This window comes from Pavona decussata, unplaced genomic scaffold, assembly GCF_977016875.1.
Source record: "Pavona decussata unplaced genomic scaffold, jaPavDecu1.1 SCAFFOLD_223, whole genome shotgun sequence".
NCBI classification, from domain to species: Eukaryota; Metazoa; Cnidaria; class Anthozoa; order Scleractinia; family Agariciidae; genus Pavona; species Pavona decussata.
The window spans coordinates 3,881,627-3,897,500 of record NW_028145628.1 but is presented as its reverse complement, the minus strand read 5'-3'; the positions used below and the strand labels follow the sequence as shown (position 1 = coordinate 3,897,500).

The window sequence follows — 15,874 nt, the reverse complement described above, 5'->3', positions numbered from 1 at the left end:
AGTGAATTCAAGAAGAACTCAACAATGGGGATTAAAAGCTACACTGTAATGCTATGCAGTGAAGCACGGTGAAGCACCAATTATTGGACTAGGACAATATGGTACATGGTGCATTGTGCTTCCTTTAAATACATGTAGTAAGATCTCAAGTGATATTATTGAATGGTAGAAAGAGACTGCATGCAAAACCTGAAAGCAACACACTGCATCCTCGTTTGTTACTTTCAGTAAGTTGCCACCCATACATGTATATTTGAAGCATGAAACAAAGAAACTTGGGCCCTGTCTATGCTAATACGCTTTTAAAAGTCTCTGTTCTCGTCTTGCCAAAAACATAGCAATTGAAAATATTTTTTAGTCCACGCTAACTCTTTTGTATCACTTACTCTTGTCCACACCAAAAAACTCACAAACGATGAAAACAACTGGGATCTGAGGTAACAGATGTGTAGATGCCCAGATTTGGACTGGAGCAAATGTCACGTGAGGCTATTAACTTCACCATTTTCAAAAGTCTCCACTTTTGAAACTGCTTATTTGAATGTCTCCATTTTCATCAATGATTTCAGTCATTTTAGCATGGATGATAGGGGAAAACATATCAAAAAGTATACAGTTCCAAACAAAAACAAAATACGTAAAATTTGATAATTTTATTATTTTAGGTGTCTGTAGTAAATTGTTGATATTTTTTCCTCTGTACAGTGTGAGGAATAATAAAACCCCAAATCCAAGGATAAGTTGTGGACAGGTAAGTTTGTGGATCATGTAAAATTATATTAATAAATTCCAAGTTGATTGAAGATTTTAGGTGAGCGTTTTGGATACAACCTTAACCCTGACATTCAAGGTTTTTTGCATCGCAATTATGTATTACCAAGTTGTTTTTCTCAGAGTCTCATTGTATGAGTTTAAGTCATGATACTCATACAATGGTAATCTATTGTTATAAGAACCCAATGTTTAAATGAGGAACCTGAGCTATTGTCTTAATTACAATCACCACCCCCTGTCTTCTTTCTTCCTTCCTTCTATTCTTCACTCCTAATCCTTCCTTCTTCCTTCCTACCTGCCTTCCTTCCCTCCCACCCTTTTTTCCTTCTCCCTCCCTTCCTGGACATTTTACCAAAGCAAGGGCTGATGCACCATGTATTGCCTTGTTTTATTTGAAATTGTAGTTTCGTCTGATAAATCTTACCACTTCCTGTACCTTCCACACTGCTTTCTGCCCCTTTGTGTTGTGCCTTTTTTGTTGCAAACTGCCACGCAGTATTGTCATGTCGAGTATTTCATTTCCTGCCCACTGATCTTTTACCTCCTGTAGACTTCAAACCCCCTTTCACTGTTGGGTTTTTACCCCCCCCCCCCCCTCCCCCCTCCCTAAACCCACCATATGGAGGCAAGACTGGTTTAGGGGTTACATTGGACTGTCAGTTGGACGGTTCCTACTAATGTAGTTGTATAACATCTTGTGGGACTAGCATACCATCTTGCCTATATAGTTTCTAGGTCTCTTACTGTCTTTCATCTTAGTTTTGCAATCCATTTCGGGTCATGTGGTACAAGCTGTTCGTCTTGTATGCATCACCGAATCAATTTGACAGTGAAGGTCTGGGATCTTGCATTGTTCTTGAATGGTTTCCTTATTCAGGGGGGAAGCAGTAATGCTCCTAGTTGCTTATACAGCTGTAGGTGGGTATCATGCCATCCCCACTAGCTTCATGCTATAGAAACTGGATCTAAGTGCCATCACTAATTGAAGTGGTGCATGGAATAAGGCCCTAAGTGTCTTTTGATGTAAGGTCAAATTCTCCTTTTGTTTCACAAGCAAATATAAGGCAATTTGGCAGGAGAATCTAGCAATTTATCAGTCACTTAGGGCTTTTTTCCAGGCGCCCCTTCAATTAGCTATTTGGCTAAGGCTTAGATCATTCTGTCTGCTGCTCCTGTTATGCTGTATTATTATGTCTAGTATTGACATTGATTTTATTCTTACTTGAAGAGTAAAATTACCGGCTGTTGGAATCCACCTAAAGACACAATGATATATGAATTCTATTGTGATCCTGGACAAGGCTGTGATACTGATGTTCAGTTTTGGTACAGACTGACTCCAAGCCCAGTGGGAGCAGGTCAGCTTACACTACTACTTAGTTCTACCAAATGATCATCTAGAAATACGATTCCTGCACAAATTGGAAAATAAATTGATGGGCCCAGCCACATTTATCTAATTAACCTTTGCAGAAAGTTTCATTAAAAATTTGAGCATTCAAGGTTAGAGATGGTCACAAAAATAGAGATCATGGAAATTATCTGGCAACTCTTGTTGATTAGAAAAGCAATATTATTGTTATAATATTGTTTTATCTGGAGTGCTCCTTAAAACTCTAAAGCAATCAATTGAGCTTTTGAAATAATATAAATTATGTTTAATGCTCAGAATTTTCCTCAAGAGAAACTCAGTCTGTTTCAATTTGTGTTAAATTGTATCTTAGCTTGGATTATTGTACTCTTATCAATTCTTATATTTTCCATTAACTAATCTTGTTGCCCTTTCTGGTAACAAAAGTATGCAGCCATTCCATGAAAATCTACTTTGCAAATACTTGGTAGATTGTAGCTTGTTGTCGGTGGATTAAAGTGATTACAAAAAGGAAAAGAGACAGGAAAGAAAGGTTAAAAATAATAAAAAGAACAAATACAATTCCACTAACCTGCATGATGCTAATTGCAACGGGTTATTTAAATCATTATGTTTCAGAAAAACCAAAAACAAAAATCATAGCTGTTCATTATGCCTGTATGTGAAAGTCTAAACCGTGGAAAAAAGTCATCTGATCTCAAATCTTTCAGCTGAGTTCTACGGGTGTATATAAGTTTTGGTTAGAATTGATCTGAAAGTGTGACCAAAGCTATTGGCTAATGAGAGGTTGATGTTATGGATGGGTTCATTTGACTCGTAAAGCAACACGTTTGCTACAGAATGGTGACGCTCAATACAACATGTTGCTCACAAGCTGATTGAGCGTTAATTTCCTATTAATTTTGTTATAATATTGTGATGTTTGAATGAGCTCTACACTTTAACGTTTTTGGTTTTCCTAAAGTGTGACCATAAATTTCTATGAAAGCTACATGTGTTAAAATAATTAATAATAAATTTATCGAGTTTGAAGGTAAAAAGCTAAAACTGAATATTAATATCTTCTTTTTTTTTTTTCAGATGTAGATGACTGGTGTAATGCTCGTGATTTTTCTGAGTTTCCTGAAAGTTTGATAACTGCTCCGCCACCAGTGGAATCAAAAACTACTGTCAAAAGTGCTGCATACACGCTCCATTCCTGGAGTTTTTTTCTTACATTTCTTCCTCTGCAGTTGTTTTACTTTTTTTCTAATAATTAGTTTGAGTATCCTCCCCACACGTGTGGTGTTGGTGGTCAGGGAAAAGGGGGATGTCCACAGACATACCCACTGGACTAACCTCCCTCCCCTCCCCCACCTCCTTCCCATCCCTCGAAAGGGAAAACGTCTAGTCATCTCCCCTTCACTTTTTTCCCTGGATAATTTTCCTCTCCAATCCGTGCGTGGATGCTTAAACTGCAATTGCCTTTTTATAGTTTTTGTAATAAAAGATCATTTTCTTCTAGTTTTACCAGGATTCTAACGATTCTGTGTTTTTTATCAGTAAAAAAAATTGTCTTTGAACAAAAATTGTACAATATGTGAAAGGATTGCTTTCGAATTGCAACACAGGAGGAAGTTTTAATAATACGTTAATTATAATTGTAATAATAGAACTTTTGTAGAACTGCGAAACAGATTCATAATTTATCAACATAAAAAATAATAATCAGCGATAAATAATTTCAAACATTTTCATGAAATGAGAGTAAATATTGTTAAATAAATATATCTGCGGTATAGGTGTTATGTATGTCTTGTAGGCATTAAAACTAGTGAATGAGATTTAATAGCTAAATAACAATAAACAAGATTGAAAACTTAAGTCCACAGTGTTTGGCTCTATAAAGTACGATAAAAAACGAAGGCTGTAATGTTGGGCAACTGTATGCCGGGGATCATGAACCGAAGAACGTTATTTAAGTGTCAAAGTATTTATCACTACAGTGCTAACAGTTGGGCACACAACAAATAGTGAAATAAATAAACAAACTGACTCTGACTGACTTTATGCCGCAACTACGGCAACTGAACTTTATCATGTGTCAGGGTGTCGATTTATGTAATTATAGTACTTACATTAGTGACTTTTTTTCTTTGTGGAAGATATTAGAAAATAGGCTACGCTGTAAATTCGAAGAAAGTGCACTTCGATTCAGTTGAGTGGGCTGAGAAGACTTTGGTGGGGAATAGGGGGGCAAAAATTGGTGGGTGGGGGGGGGGGGGGGTGTTTAGTAAGGAGACGACAGCTCAACCCAACGTTGTCTCATTTATTTTTGTCAATCAAGGTCCCAGTATACTACAAGCTATAAGGTTTATGTCCTCTTCTGCGACCACCTTGTTTATCTTTCAGCAGGTAACTTCACGCTTTCGTTTTTAGAGTGGCACCGCTTTAAATTCTGTAAGTAAAGAAAAATATAGCAGTGCTGTTAAGCCAAACACAGAGAAGTGCGTCGACAAAACTGCAGCCGAGTTCTTTTAAGCAACGGCTTCGAGCTCTGTTCGAAAATCGGATGAAACACTCTTTCGAACTTTTGATTTAGGTTCTCGAACCATTAGTAATCCATGGAGAAATTTAAAGCAAAAGTTCACCAAGTTGTGTGAGTAATCTTAAAGATAACATTCCCAAACTTCCTTCACCAAAGTCATTTGCTTTGTTTTCTCTTAATGAATTATTTTAAAATAAATCAAAGTTAGTCAAGATGTCGGATTCCGCGTTTCTTCCATGCACAAAGTACTGTATATATCTTGCATTTAATTCGCCCCATTCCAAAATGGTGGACCTAGACTAAATAAAAAGGCCCGACATGCCTCGTCCCCAAGCCAAACCCCTTCCCTTGTACCTTCGCGGTCCAGCTTCCCGTCTCCGTCTTCATCGGCATCTGACAGGTATGTTTTGACGACCATTATAGGAACACTCTGGCCGCTACTTTCATTCATTGCCATGCTTAGCTCCTCTAGCGAAACGAGTCCATCTCCATCTTCGTCAGCCGCGTTAAACTTCTCCTGTCAGCAAGCAGATATTCGTTATTAGCATGCAAGCTGCGGAACTTAGAAAATCTATCTTGGAATAGTAAATCAACACAACCACTCACTGCCTGAGGTGAGGTAAGATGATGAAATGTAAAGTTGAGTTGAAGCAGAAGGTTGCAAGACAATAAAAGGGAAAAACTGAATTTCGCCGAAGGGAAAGAGTGGAGCCACAAGCTCTCTATTAGGTCAGCCCCAATCCTCTCGCGGCTAGCATCGTTCGTAGCTCCCACTACAGTGGAACCTCGATTTAACGAACCTCTATTTAACGAAGTCCTCGATATAACGAACGATATTCTATGTCCCGGCCAAAGTTACAGTAAAATGTATGGAGTAGAACCTCGATATAACGAATTCTTCGATATAACGAAAATAATCCGGAAGCCCAAACGTAAAATCTACCTCGATATAACGAATTACGATGTCAACACGCGACACGCAACACGCTGAACAGATCAACAGTCAACAAATCCTTCTTATCCTTATGGTAAAGAGACAGCAGCCTTTCAGTCAACGGCTTATTATTTCTCATAGACATTGGTACTATAGTATTTCGACATCAGCATTGAATTCCGTGACAGATGTCACCTGTGTTACAAATCAATCCTCGATATAACGAACATTTTGGTCGTTTCTCCTGAAGTTCGTTTTATCGAGTTTTTCGATATAACGAACCCTCGATTTAACGAACAAATTTGGCCGGTCCCCAGCGACTTCGTTAAATCGAGGTTCCACTGTATAATCCTTTCGCGGCTGATCTAATAGAGAACTTACTCGCAATGTGCATGATCCAATGTAGCATTCAATGGTGAATCACCGGAAAATAAAGCAAAGTGTGCTATTACTTTTTTCGATGTTGTTGCGGAAAAAGGTCGAAAAACAAATCTACGGCAGTTTTGTATGGTCTATACCAAATGCGGCCATAAAATGTTCAAAATCTGACAGTGAAACCATCCGCCCGCGGCTCGTAGTTCCACTTGACGTTTAAGGTCTATAAGGGTATAGAACATAGAAAACTGCAAATCGACGGTAGTTAGAGTCGAATCAGATCACAATCTCATCCCCAGTTGCCCGCGCCCTTTTTGGTCAGCGGTTGCTTGCTTAGTCTGACTAACCTCTGGGCGCGAGATTGGATCGCCAGTCACTAGGATTGAAGACTAAAATTGTTTAAAACTTACATCATCTTCTTCCAACAGCGGCCTGCTTGTTCCAAGGGAAACAAAAATGGCCACCACCAGCAGAAACAACAACAACTTGGAATTTTCCATGACGGAGCCTCTTTCTCGTGCACCGGCGCTGAGGTAAGAAAAAATATGGGATGCAATTGTGGTGAAAGACATTGAGTGCCACGGACTTTTTGTAAAAATAGTATTGTAAGCCTACTCAAGCAGACTTGACCTCGCTGATAACGTAATTTTATATATTTTTGTTTGAATGGAAAACATTTGTCCAGTTTTCCTGTAACCAAGGAAGGCAGTTTTTATCGGTCTCCTTATTGACAAACTTCGTTGTATTATGTCTTAGTCACCTGACCTGAAAACGACTAATGATTAATAAACTTTATTATTACTTTATAATAACTTTATCAGCGCGTGTCGATGTATTTACGGTAAGCTAATTTAGGACACCTATCTACTACAAACCTGACTAAGATACTAAAACTATTTACAGTGTGTAGGAACAGAAATAAACGAATCTAAAACAAGTGTGCATCTGTTCATAACCAAACAATCTACTGGCGGAACAACAACTAAATTAACCGTGTTTGTAACTACACGGTTCAGTTTCTGACGATAACCTTACGAGTAACTTGTCTGAACAATTCTCAAAAATACTTTTAGGTGACTTTTACCGTACACTTGTAACAAACAAAATATCTGTGCCCCTGACGAGAATGACAGACCTTCTGAGCAGACGGAGCTTTGTTTTGCTTTCGTCAATCTATGCTGTTTTCTTAATTCTCTTTTTGGTGAGCTCACTAAAATACGTGCGTAAGATTTTCAATATTTACCTAACGTTAAAGTAATGAGAACGAAAGCTACATTGCTTCCCACTCGTTCCGGAAAGATAAGCGCTTTTAAGTTTGCACTAGAATATCAGAAAATCGATTCTTATAAACGCTTGGAACTGCAAACAAAAGAGCTTTCCACTCGGTTGTTCAGCTATTCATCTAGTTTCGTGGGTTCGTTAACTTGGTTTCTCGTTCGTTCGTCATGTTTCGCCGGCGAGCGCTCGGTGGATCGTTTGATCGTTAACTCGGTCATTGAGCTATCCGTTTGCTCGCTCGGATGTTCGTTTGCTCAGGCTTCCGTTTGTTCGTTCGTTTGCGTTTCTGGTTTGTTCAGTTGTTCCTCCGTTTTCCCAGTTCTTCTTGCTATTCATGGCCATAAACGTGTTATAAACAGTAAAATTTAACCAATTAAAAGCTGTATTAAAACATTACGATGTTTTAATACCTATGGCTGTCATACTACAGAGAAAGACTTCTTCTTTCTCCGATCTGACACACAAATATTATAATTCAGAGAGGTTTTGGTTTAAATGAAACGTGGCATTACATAGCAGAGATGTTGTCTAAGTTAGATGATATCTCCAGCAGTCAATTGTAAGGCGGGGGGGGGGGGGGGGGAAGGCCTCGTTCTCTCATCTCTTGAGTTAATTACCAACGTTGTTTAAACTTTCCTATGATTTAAACTGTAGGTTAAATGAAGGTTGTTGACTGGACTCCAACTGGCTGTTTGATTGAGCATTGTTAGATCACTTGATAAGATTAAAAAAAAAAAATTAAAAATTGATATTGCCAAAGAAACGGTTCAAGTGCTTATCTTAGATTTAACTGAATTACGACAGAAAAAATTTGCATAACGTTTCTACCTTTATGAAATTTGGCGAAATGTATGAGCTGTGTTTTTTTTTTAACTACTTACACTACTTGTAATAATTACGATACTTACACTGTTGATAAAGATACAATATCTATACTACATACAAAACTAACGCCATGACTGTTTATAAATAATCCAACGAAACTTACAACACTATGCTTAGACATCTAATTTTTGTGACTTTGACCGTTTAAACGTTAATGAGCAGTAATGTGCATTGTTGTTGTTGTTGTTGTTTTCTTCATATTTAGCACGTCCACGAGCTAACTGCTCGAGGAGGCTCGTGTGGAAAGTGTTTAACGGGCCCCGGTTGTTCAAAGAGCGCATATCTCTATCCAGTGGATAAACTGTAATCCAACCAATACATAATAATAATAATAACAATAATAATAATAATAATAATAATAATAATAATAATAATAATAATAATAAAGACTTTATTAACTGCATTTCCACAGAGTGGCTCTTTATCCGTTAATATCTAACTAAAATTAATTACAACTAAGACAAACTTAAGAAAAACGGTGTTAAAATGAATAACAAAATATGTGTTCCAAACGCTAAATGAAAATCAATCACAGTCTGGACCTGGCTTTATCTTGTAGCAATTTCTTCGTCTCCTTAAAAAATAAAAACATTTCACCCGCTGGGTAAAGTCATCCACTGTTTGAACAACTGGGTCCAGGTGTTTCAAACTTTTGAGTCTGTGGATGAAATGCTTAAGTGTTCCAATTCTTCAAAAAAGATATGACTGAGTATTATTTTTCCGTTTTTACTGTTTATTACGTTGTACAGGGTAAAATTATAACTTTCAGTCTTCGGATGAAATCTTCAGTGACGATTCCAATGCAAGCGACATGTTTAATGATTCTTTGAGTTTTCCAGTTTTTATCCGACCAAACCTTGGTACTCTCACTCACTTGTAAAAAGCACACACACTATTCTACATTCTATAGTCTTACCTTTATATGTCTTAAAAATCCTGAACTGACGAGGATGGACGAGACCAGAGAGGAAAAGTAGAGATGGATTCTCGATCAATAATATGCTGTGAAATGATTTGTGCCACCAATCTTTTACTCTTATAAAAGCTTATACGATATTTGAATGTGGAATTACTTTATTATAAAACACGTCAAGATGCAGACAAATAACATCCAATGGCTGTCCATCTCGTGAAACAATCATGGTCTATTTTACAATTGCATCCTTAATGACCTAGCCTTTTGATTGGAAACGAGATTGACGGTGACCTTTGCTTGATACAAACTTCACTGATTTTCAAATGTAAATGAAAACTAGTTACACGTGAAAAGCAGGGAGGTTTGTATAAAAACAAAGTCATCCCAGCCTCGTATGCGAAGGACACAACTGTAAAATGGGTTGTTGTAATTTAAATTTACAATTCTGCTATGAAACTAATTTTAACGTATTGTTTTAGTTGTTCAATAGCTTTCAATAATTTGTGGCAGTCGGTTAATATTTGCGATTAAAATTGAATGTCAATCATACTAATTAGCGAACCCCTCCTTGAAGGTTGAAGCTATCAAAAAGAGTACCTCTACTTTTCTCACTTTCCATAGTGCTTAAAACCTTTTTTGTAGCTATTATCCATTTCCCGTTTAACAGTTGGACTATTGGACCTTGTTGGAGTGTTTAAACTTTTCTTAGCGCTTTTTTTCTGTGTAATCAACACTATCTGATCATACCTGATATGCAGTTGGCAATGCTTTGTTAGATGATAAAAATTGTCAGTGATGAAAATATATATTTACAACGAAATTATTTTGGGTTAAAATAGTTAAAGGAATTTTATTTATTTACTTCATATTTTATTCGTTGAAGACAATTCACAGGACGGTTGTCGAAAGTTCATACTTTTTCAATTTTTAACCAGAGAACGTTTTAAAAATTTTTTAATCATCATGAATCCTGGTTAGGGCTCTCTTCAATTTTCTTACGAATTCATGGTAGCTGATGTTCATTTTAAAGATGAAGATATCAAATAACAATATCTGTACTTTTAAGGTGTTTTTTTAAAGTAAGTACTATGATCTTAGGATGATTATGAAGATAAATATCCATTGTTGTAATTCTGCTATCAACCACATACTGAATATATAACTTGAGGACCACGTACTCACTTAATTTATGGAAAAGTTTAGCCAATCGTTTTCGATGAAGAAGGCTAACACCTTCAACGAATCAACTACTTGTACAATTTTTAAGCAACAACTTTTAGTGTTTTTCAGATAATTTTTGTGAAACTTTTCTGTGTAAGTCTGAACTTTGTAATTTTTATATTGGTCTCTCTGTTTTGTGTTGACTGGACAACCCAAGCTTTACGGTGAACTTTCTCTAGGAAAATGTCTTAGGCTCAGCTAACAGATCGAAGGCATGGATGCAAAAAAGCTCCCTGCAGCCAATCACAGAAGGATTACGTAAGATTAAATTTATGTTGAGCAGGTGGTTGTCTAGTCAGTATAAAAATGAGTGCTATCTAGTTTAGCGCAGAGTTGAGTGTAAAGCAGAGTAAACTGACTTTGTGTAAGTCTTATAGAGAATAAAGAAGAGTCACTGTAAACAGTTGAATCCTTTTGTTGAAGAGAGCCAGCTAATTCCCCCTGATAAATTCTTTCAACAACTTTTACAAATTCAATACATTCAAATTACATATCTTTTAGCAAACACTCAGCTTGTCTGTAACTTCAAGAACATTGTTAAGGCTTCTTATTACACTTTTATCGAATCTAGCAGGATTGTTTGTTATAGTTTATACTTATCAGTTATAATCAGTATTGTTTCATCATAGTGTATTTTTTTTACACGGCCTTAGTAGGAAGATAATTTGATGTAATAATACGACTTCATGAATATTATCTATATCTAGACGGGGGGGGGGGGGGGGGTTCTGCTGCGGCAACTTTGAACCTGAATAACTTTTTACAGTAATAATTGAGAAAACGCCCTGAAACTTCAAGGCTATTTCAAAAATTTATCTGGGAAAAATTTGACGTGCTTGTTCAGTGTCGATTGACTTTGATGCTACCATGGCAACCAAGTTTTGACTTTGACAGGCGGACTTTCCAGAAAATAGAAAATCCCTTGGAGGATAGATAGTACGTCCAAAGGTCATTCTAGAAAGGGTTAAATAACAATTATGATGATGACAATCAAACTGTGGAGGCGCGTCGGACTTTCAATCTGGCATTCGATGGGGAGGGGAGGCTAGGTTGGCTCTGCATTGCTGTTTTGCTTGTTTAGCCAAAAAACGTTGCTACACATTGTCTCTCTTCATCCAACGGATATCGGCGACGTGCTACCATGTAAGGGCAACCTTGGGATGGACTAGAATCCCTTCCAAGGGGGAAAAGCAATACCTCAAGTTGATAAATGCTACAGATACCGGGTTGGTTCCCGACAGTGAAAGTTGGATGGTAAACAGCACTGCAGCGGATTTGTTCTTTTATGTTTGCCTCGGCTTTTACGGTTGTAATTCGCCAGTGGATAACCCCAAGATCTCCTGCTTTACCGTCTTGCATGTTTATTCTGAAAAATTTTCAAAACAGGTCTCTTTTTCCTGCTCCTGTATCTTTCACGAAGTTACAAAGAAATGAATACAACTCGCAAAAGTTTTTTTTTTTTAATATTTATAAAAAGAACATTATTTCAGTGTCAAAGGTGGTATTCAGCTCAGTAGTGCAAGCAAATTGCCGACAGAATGGTAACTAACCAAACTTATGAAGTCACATTCACTCGAGCTCATTGCGAGTGAATGTGACACTGAATATGGCTAGCTTGTTTTTAACTTCTTCCTTGTTTTTATGCATGCTCCTTTCCTAAGCCCCATTCACCTTGCCCAGCTTTTTGTCGTTCCCGACCCTCGAAGTGGAGCTACCTTCCCTTCGTACCTTCGTAGCCGTTGAGGCTACATGTATATAGCATATCCCACACTTTTCTTTTGAGGTCAGCAAAGCAAACTGATGAGGTCACATCACGATATAATTGCGGAATTTGCTCTTCACAGCCACCATCTTGGATTTTTTGAGGGAGAAAAGAAAACGGCTTAACTGGTTCAAAATTTATCTAAACCACTAAATAAGAATCAAAATGGTGTAAAATGTAAAATGCTACGAGAATAAGCTTTAAAATTTCTCAAATTAAGTTAAAATAAATCCAAATTTAGAAACTGAAAACAGGCTATCAAAATCTTGCTGCCATGGAAACATTAAGTGACGTGAGCAATCAATTGTCATAATAAATTGATCCCAGATAACTTTTAGGAAAAGTCACAAAGTTTAATGTTATTTGCTTTGATATTAAAAAAAAGTAAAAACAAAAGGTACACTTATTTAATATCCACCTTCATTTTGTTAAATTATTGACTGATCAATATTGATGGTTCTATAATGGGTGTATCCGCTGATTCTTTCTCACTTTTCTCTCCTTCCCGGTCTTTACTGTTTTACTTTACCTGGTATGATACACATAAATCTTAATTAATCTTTAAAAACTATTTAATATTCAAGCAAGGAAACGTGGACGATAATCCTGCTGGTGACATGAACTGTAATTTACTATTTAGTGATAATATTCATACAAGGGCCCTCTTGAGCATTTACCGAAATGTATGGTTTGATACAATTAATTGATGAGCCCACTCGAATCACACCTTTGTCAAGCACCTTGATTGATCTTATTTTTGCTAGTCATCAAGACAATATTATCTGTTCTGGGGTGTCTCACGTTGGGATAAGCGATCACAGCTTAGTCTATGCATGCCGTAAAATTTCAATTCCCGTTTGTTCAAAAAGAATTAATTTAATTAATTATAGGCAATTTAAACACTTTAACTCTACTAATTTCCGAAACGAAATTTTTGACACAATCGTGGGATGATATTAAGGAATTTAAACGACCCCAATGATATGTGGAAAAAAATGGAAAGATCTTTTTATAAGTGTTTGCGACAGACATGCCCCATTGAAGACTAAACACACGCGGCCCTCTAAGTCTCCTTGAATTACGGATGAACTTCAGAGACCGGCTTAAGAGGAAAGCTATTAAAACCAGAGATCCGTCCACATGGAACCAGTTTCGAAAAACGAAAGATCAAGTAAATCTGGAAATCAAGTCTGCTTAAAAGGCCTACTATAACACTGTCTTCAACAGTTGTGTTAAAGACTAACGTAAAATCTGGAAAACGTTCAACGAATTGACATCTCGCAAATCAAATAAAACTGTCATAAATGAAATACAATACCAAGAGCAAAATTCGAAGAGTCAAGTAGACGTCGCTGAATTATTAAATATTTTCTTTACTGAAATTAGACCTAACCTTATATTAGCCAAAATGTTGAGAATGTTCAGACCACCTTGCCTAGTCCCTGTACGGCTTTCTCCCAGGCCCTCACGGTCAATTCGTTTCGGTGACGTATCCGAGGCGAACGGCCGGGGAAAGCCTAGACAAAAACAGACTGCGCATGCGTTTGTTTTATTTTTCAAAATGGCGGACTTTATTAAGGAGGTAAGCAACGACGACGGCAACGGCAACGAAAACTCCACCTGGAAATATAACTTTATTTCATTTGTGCTACTTTGCGATTATTTCAACTCGCTCAAATTTCAATAAAGTGGCGAACTATCCAGGAATCAAGTTGGTAGGAGTGGCATACAAGTTAAGAACGAAAATGAAAAATTCACCGCCGTGCGCCCACGTTCTCCACAAAACCTTGAATGTGGTCATTTCACGTTGTTGTTTTGCAGAGGACGACAATGAAATGTGCCAAAATGTAAAACGCACGTGCAGAGTGATTTTTTTTGGCTCATTAAACCTATTATTTTGCGGCGTTGCCGTCGCCGTCGTCGTTGCTTAAGGCCCGGTTCATACGTCGAACTTTACATGAGCCGAACCCGATCATTTGGTTCGACGCATGTAAAGATCGACGTATGAATCAGTTAGGATCGACAGATTTGTATTTGGGTCGACCCGCCGTTCTACTCGACTGCGCCAGTCGAATAGAACGGCAAAAGTTCGACTTCGATTCATACGTCGAACTTTACATGTGCCGAACCAAATGCATACGTTACGTATAAATTATATAAATTATATCTATCCCATAGGTCTGCGCGTTCCATCGATTTGGCATGCGCAAAGGACTTCATTCTGAACAAGGTGGCGGGAAAAGAGGAATGTGCTTGTTCTTCTTGTTTATAAACAACTAAATATACTTGTCTGAGATGCGAAAGATTTAAAAAAAGAATCTATTCTTGATGTGCACACGCACTTCAAACCGACAGAAACTTTCCAATACAGGCTTTATCAAAGGCGAAGCGTCAAAACTTCTCAGAACAAAATCTTCAAAAACAACATTTGAGGAAAACATTACTCTATTCAAACAGAGATTACGCTACAGAGGTTACCTCGATAACCTTATAGTCTGATAAAACTCTCTCAGAAGTCAATTTCAGCGAAAGAATGTTGGCACTACAAAACAAACAAAAAAAGCGCAAAAACATTTAACCGTTTGTTACGGAACATTGCCCTTCTGTGCCTAACCTAAGACCATTCAGAGGAGTAAATGGCACTTGATAGAAAATCAGCCTCTGCTAAGAGAGATCTATAAAGACCCTTCCCTACTTTCGTACAGAAAAGGGAGATCTTTGAAAGACGTACTCGTAAGAGCAAATTAGTATGGAAGGTCATATTCTTGCTATCTCGACCAATAGGAGCCATGTTTGGCCTGTCTTCATTATTTTAATAATAATAATAATAATAATAATAATAATAATAATAATAATTTATTCACTTAATATAGGGCCTTTTAACATTAAAATGATCAAAAGCGCTTTACATGAATTTAACAATTTTATATAAAAATATAATAGAATTATAAGAAATATAAAAAAAAACTAATATTAAAATAAACTATTGACCACCCCAATTCCATTTTACCAAACAAGCTTTTCCATGTCAGAACTCATCTTTCCCGCCATTTTGAATCTTGTTGAGAAAAACAACAGCCGCTGACCACGAAAATCTACTTTCTCACTTGAGCTTTAATTAAGTTCGACTTCAGTTAGGTTCGACGTCTGAATCAACTGCCGAACTTAATAGGTATTAGGTTCGGCTCATGTAAAGTTCGACGTATGAACCGGGCCTAAGCTCCCTATATTATGGTTTCACAACCCCATGTGGATGCATGTGTAATTGTAGATCGTCTGTTGCCATCTTTGCCAACTCCTGAAAATGTAATGCATGGACCACTTGCCATCGATTTAAGCTCTTGCAACCTTATTCCGACGGAGCTTTAACAACATGTTAACAACTGCGACTGAAATATGAAAGTTCTCTTAACTTTTTCTTCAACCGAATAATGTATCGAAAATTAAAAACCGGTCAGGACTTTAATTCTTTTGCTGTATGATGCAAAAATGAAGAAAAAAAGCCTCCGTATAGTCCCTGTGAAAAGTATAAAGTTCAAACTTAAAAGAAGGCTTACCTTCGCGTTTCTCCTTCGAAGGTGTTGTTAAACTACCAAATTGCTGGATCACACTCTCTGGTTCGCTTTCTAAAAACGTAGTAAATAAGCGGTTGAAAATAGAGAGCATTTTATTATAATATGATGATTTCAACGGTGAAGCCAATCGCTCATTTCCAAGTTAAATAAACTTATGCTTACCCTCAATTTGCTCGTCGAAAAGGTGCTTTCTAAAGGATAAATCCGTACCGTATGGTCCACTTGTTTCCTTTTCAAAAATAATATAAATTAACT

At 37.1% G+C, this 15,874-nt stretch overlaps 1 protein-coding gene and 1 long non-coding RNA gene across 5 annotated transcripts in view; one reads left to right on the top strand and one right to left on the bottom strand.

The window, feature by feature from the left end:
• Window positions 1-4,009, top strand: part of LOC146459251 (uncharacterized) — a 9,395-nt gene extending 5,386 nt beyond the window's left edge. Inside the window, exons 4-6 of the mRNA XM_085089779.1 lie at window positions 706-751; window positions 2,003-2,132; window positions 3,227-4,009. Of these exons, the coding sequence (XP_084945905.1) occupies window positions 706-751; window positions 2,003-2,132; window positions 3,227-3,405 (355 nt within the window). The 3' untranslated portion in view covers window positions 3,406-4,009. The remainder of the gene's footprint in view (window positions 1-705; window positions 752-2,002; window positions 2,133-3,226) is intronic.
• Window positions 4,010-4,434: 425 nt separating this feature from the next.
• The window catches only part of LOC146459249 (uncharacterized), a 38,147-nt gene continuing 26,707 nt past the window's right edge, over window positions 4,435-15,874 (bottom strand). For 3 of the 4 annotated variants that reach the window (XR_014858025.1, XR_014858023.1, XR_014858024.1), the window contains 3 exons: window positions 6,393-6,510; window positions 5,028-5,190; window positions 4,435-4,583 (listed from right to left, as the gene is read on the bottom strand). This is a non-coding gene — a long non-coding RNA (uncharacterized LOC146459249). The remainder of the gene's footprint in view (window positions 4,584-5,027; window positions 5,191-6,392; window positions 6,511-15,874) is intronic. The other variant, XR_014858026.1, reaches the window with a different exon arrangement.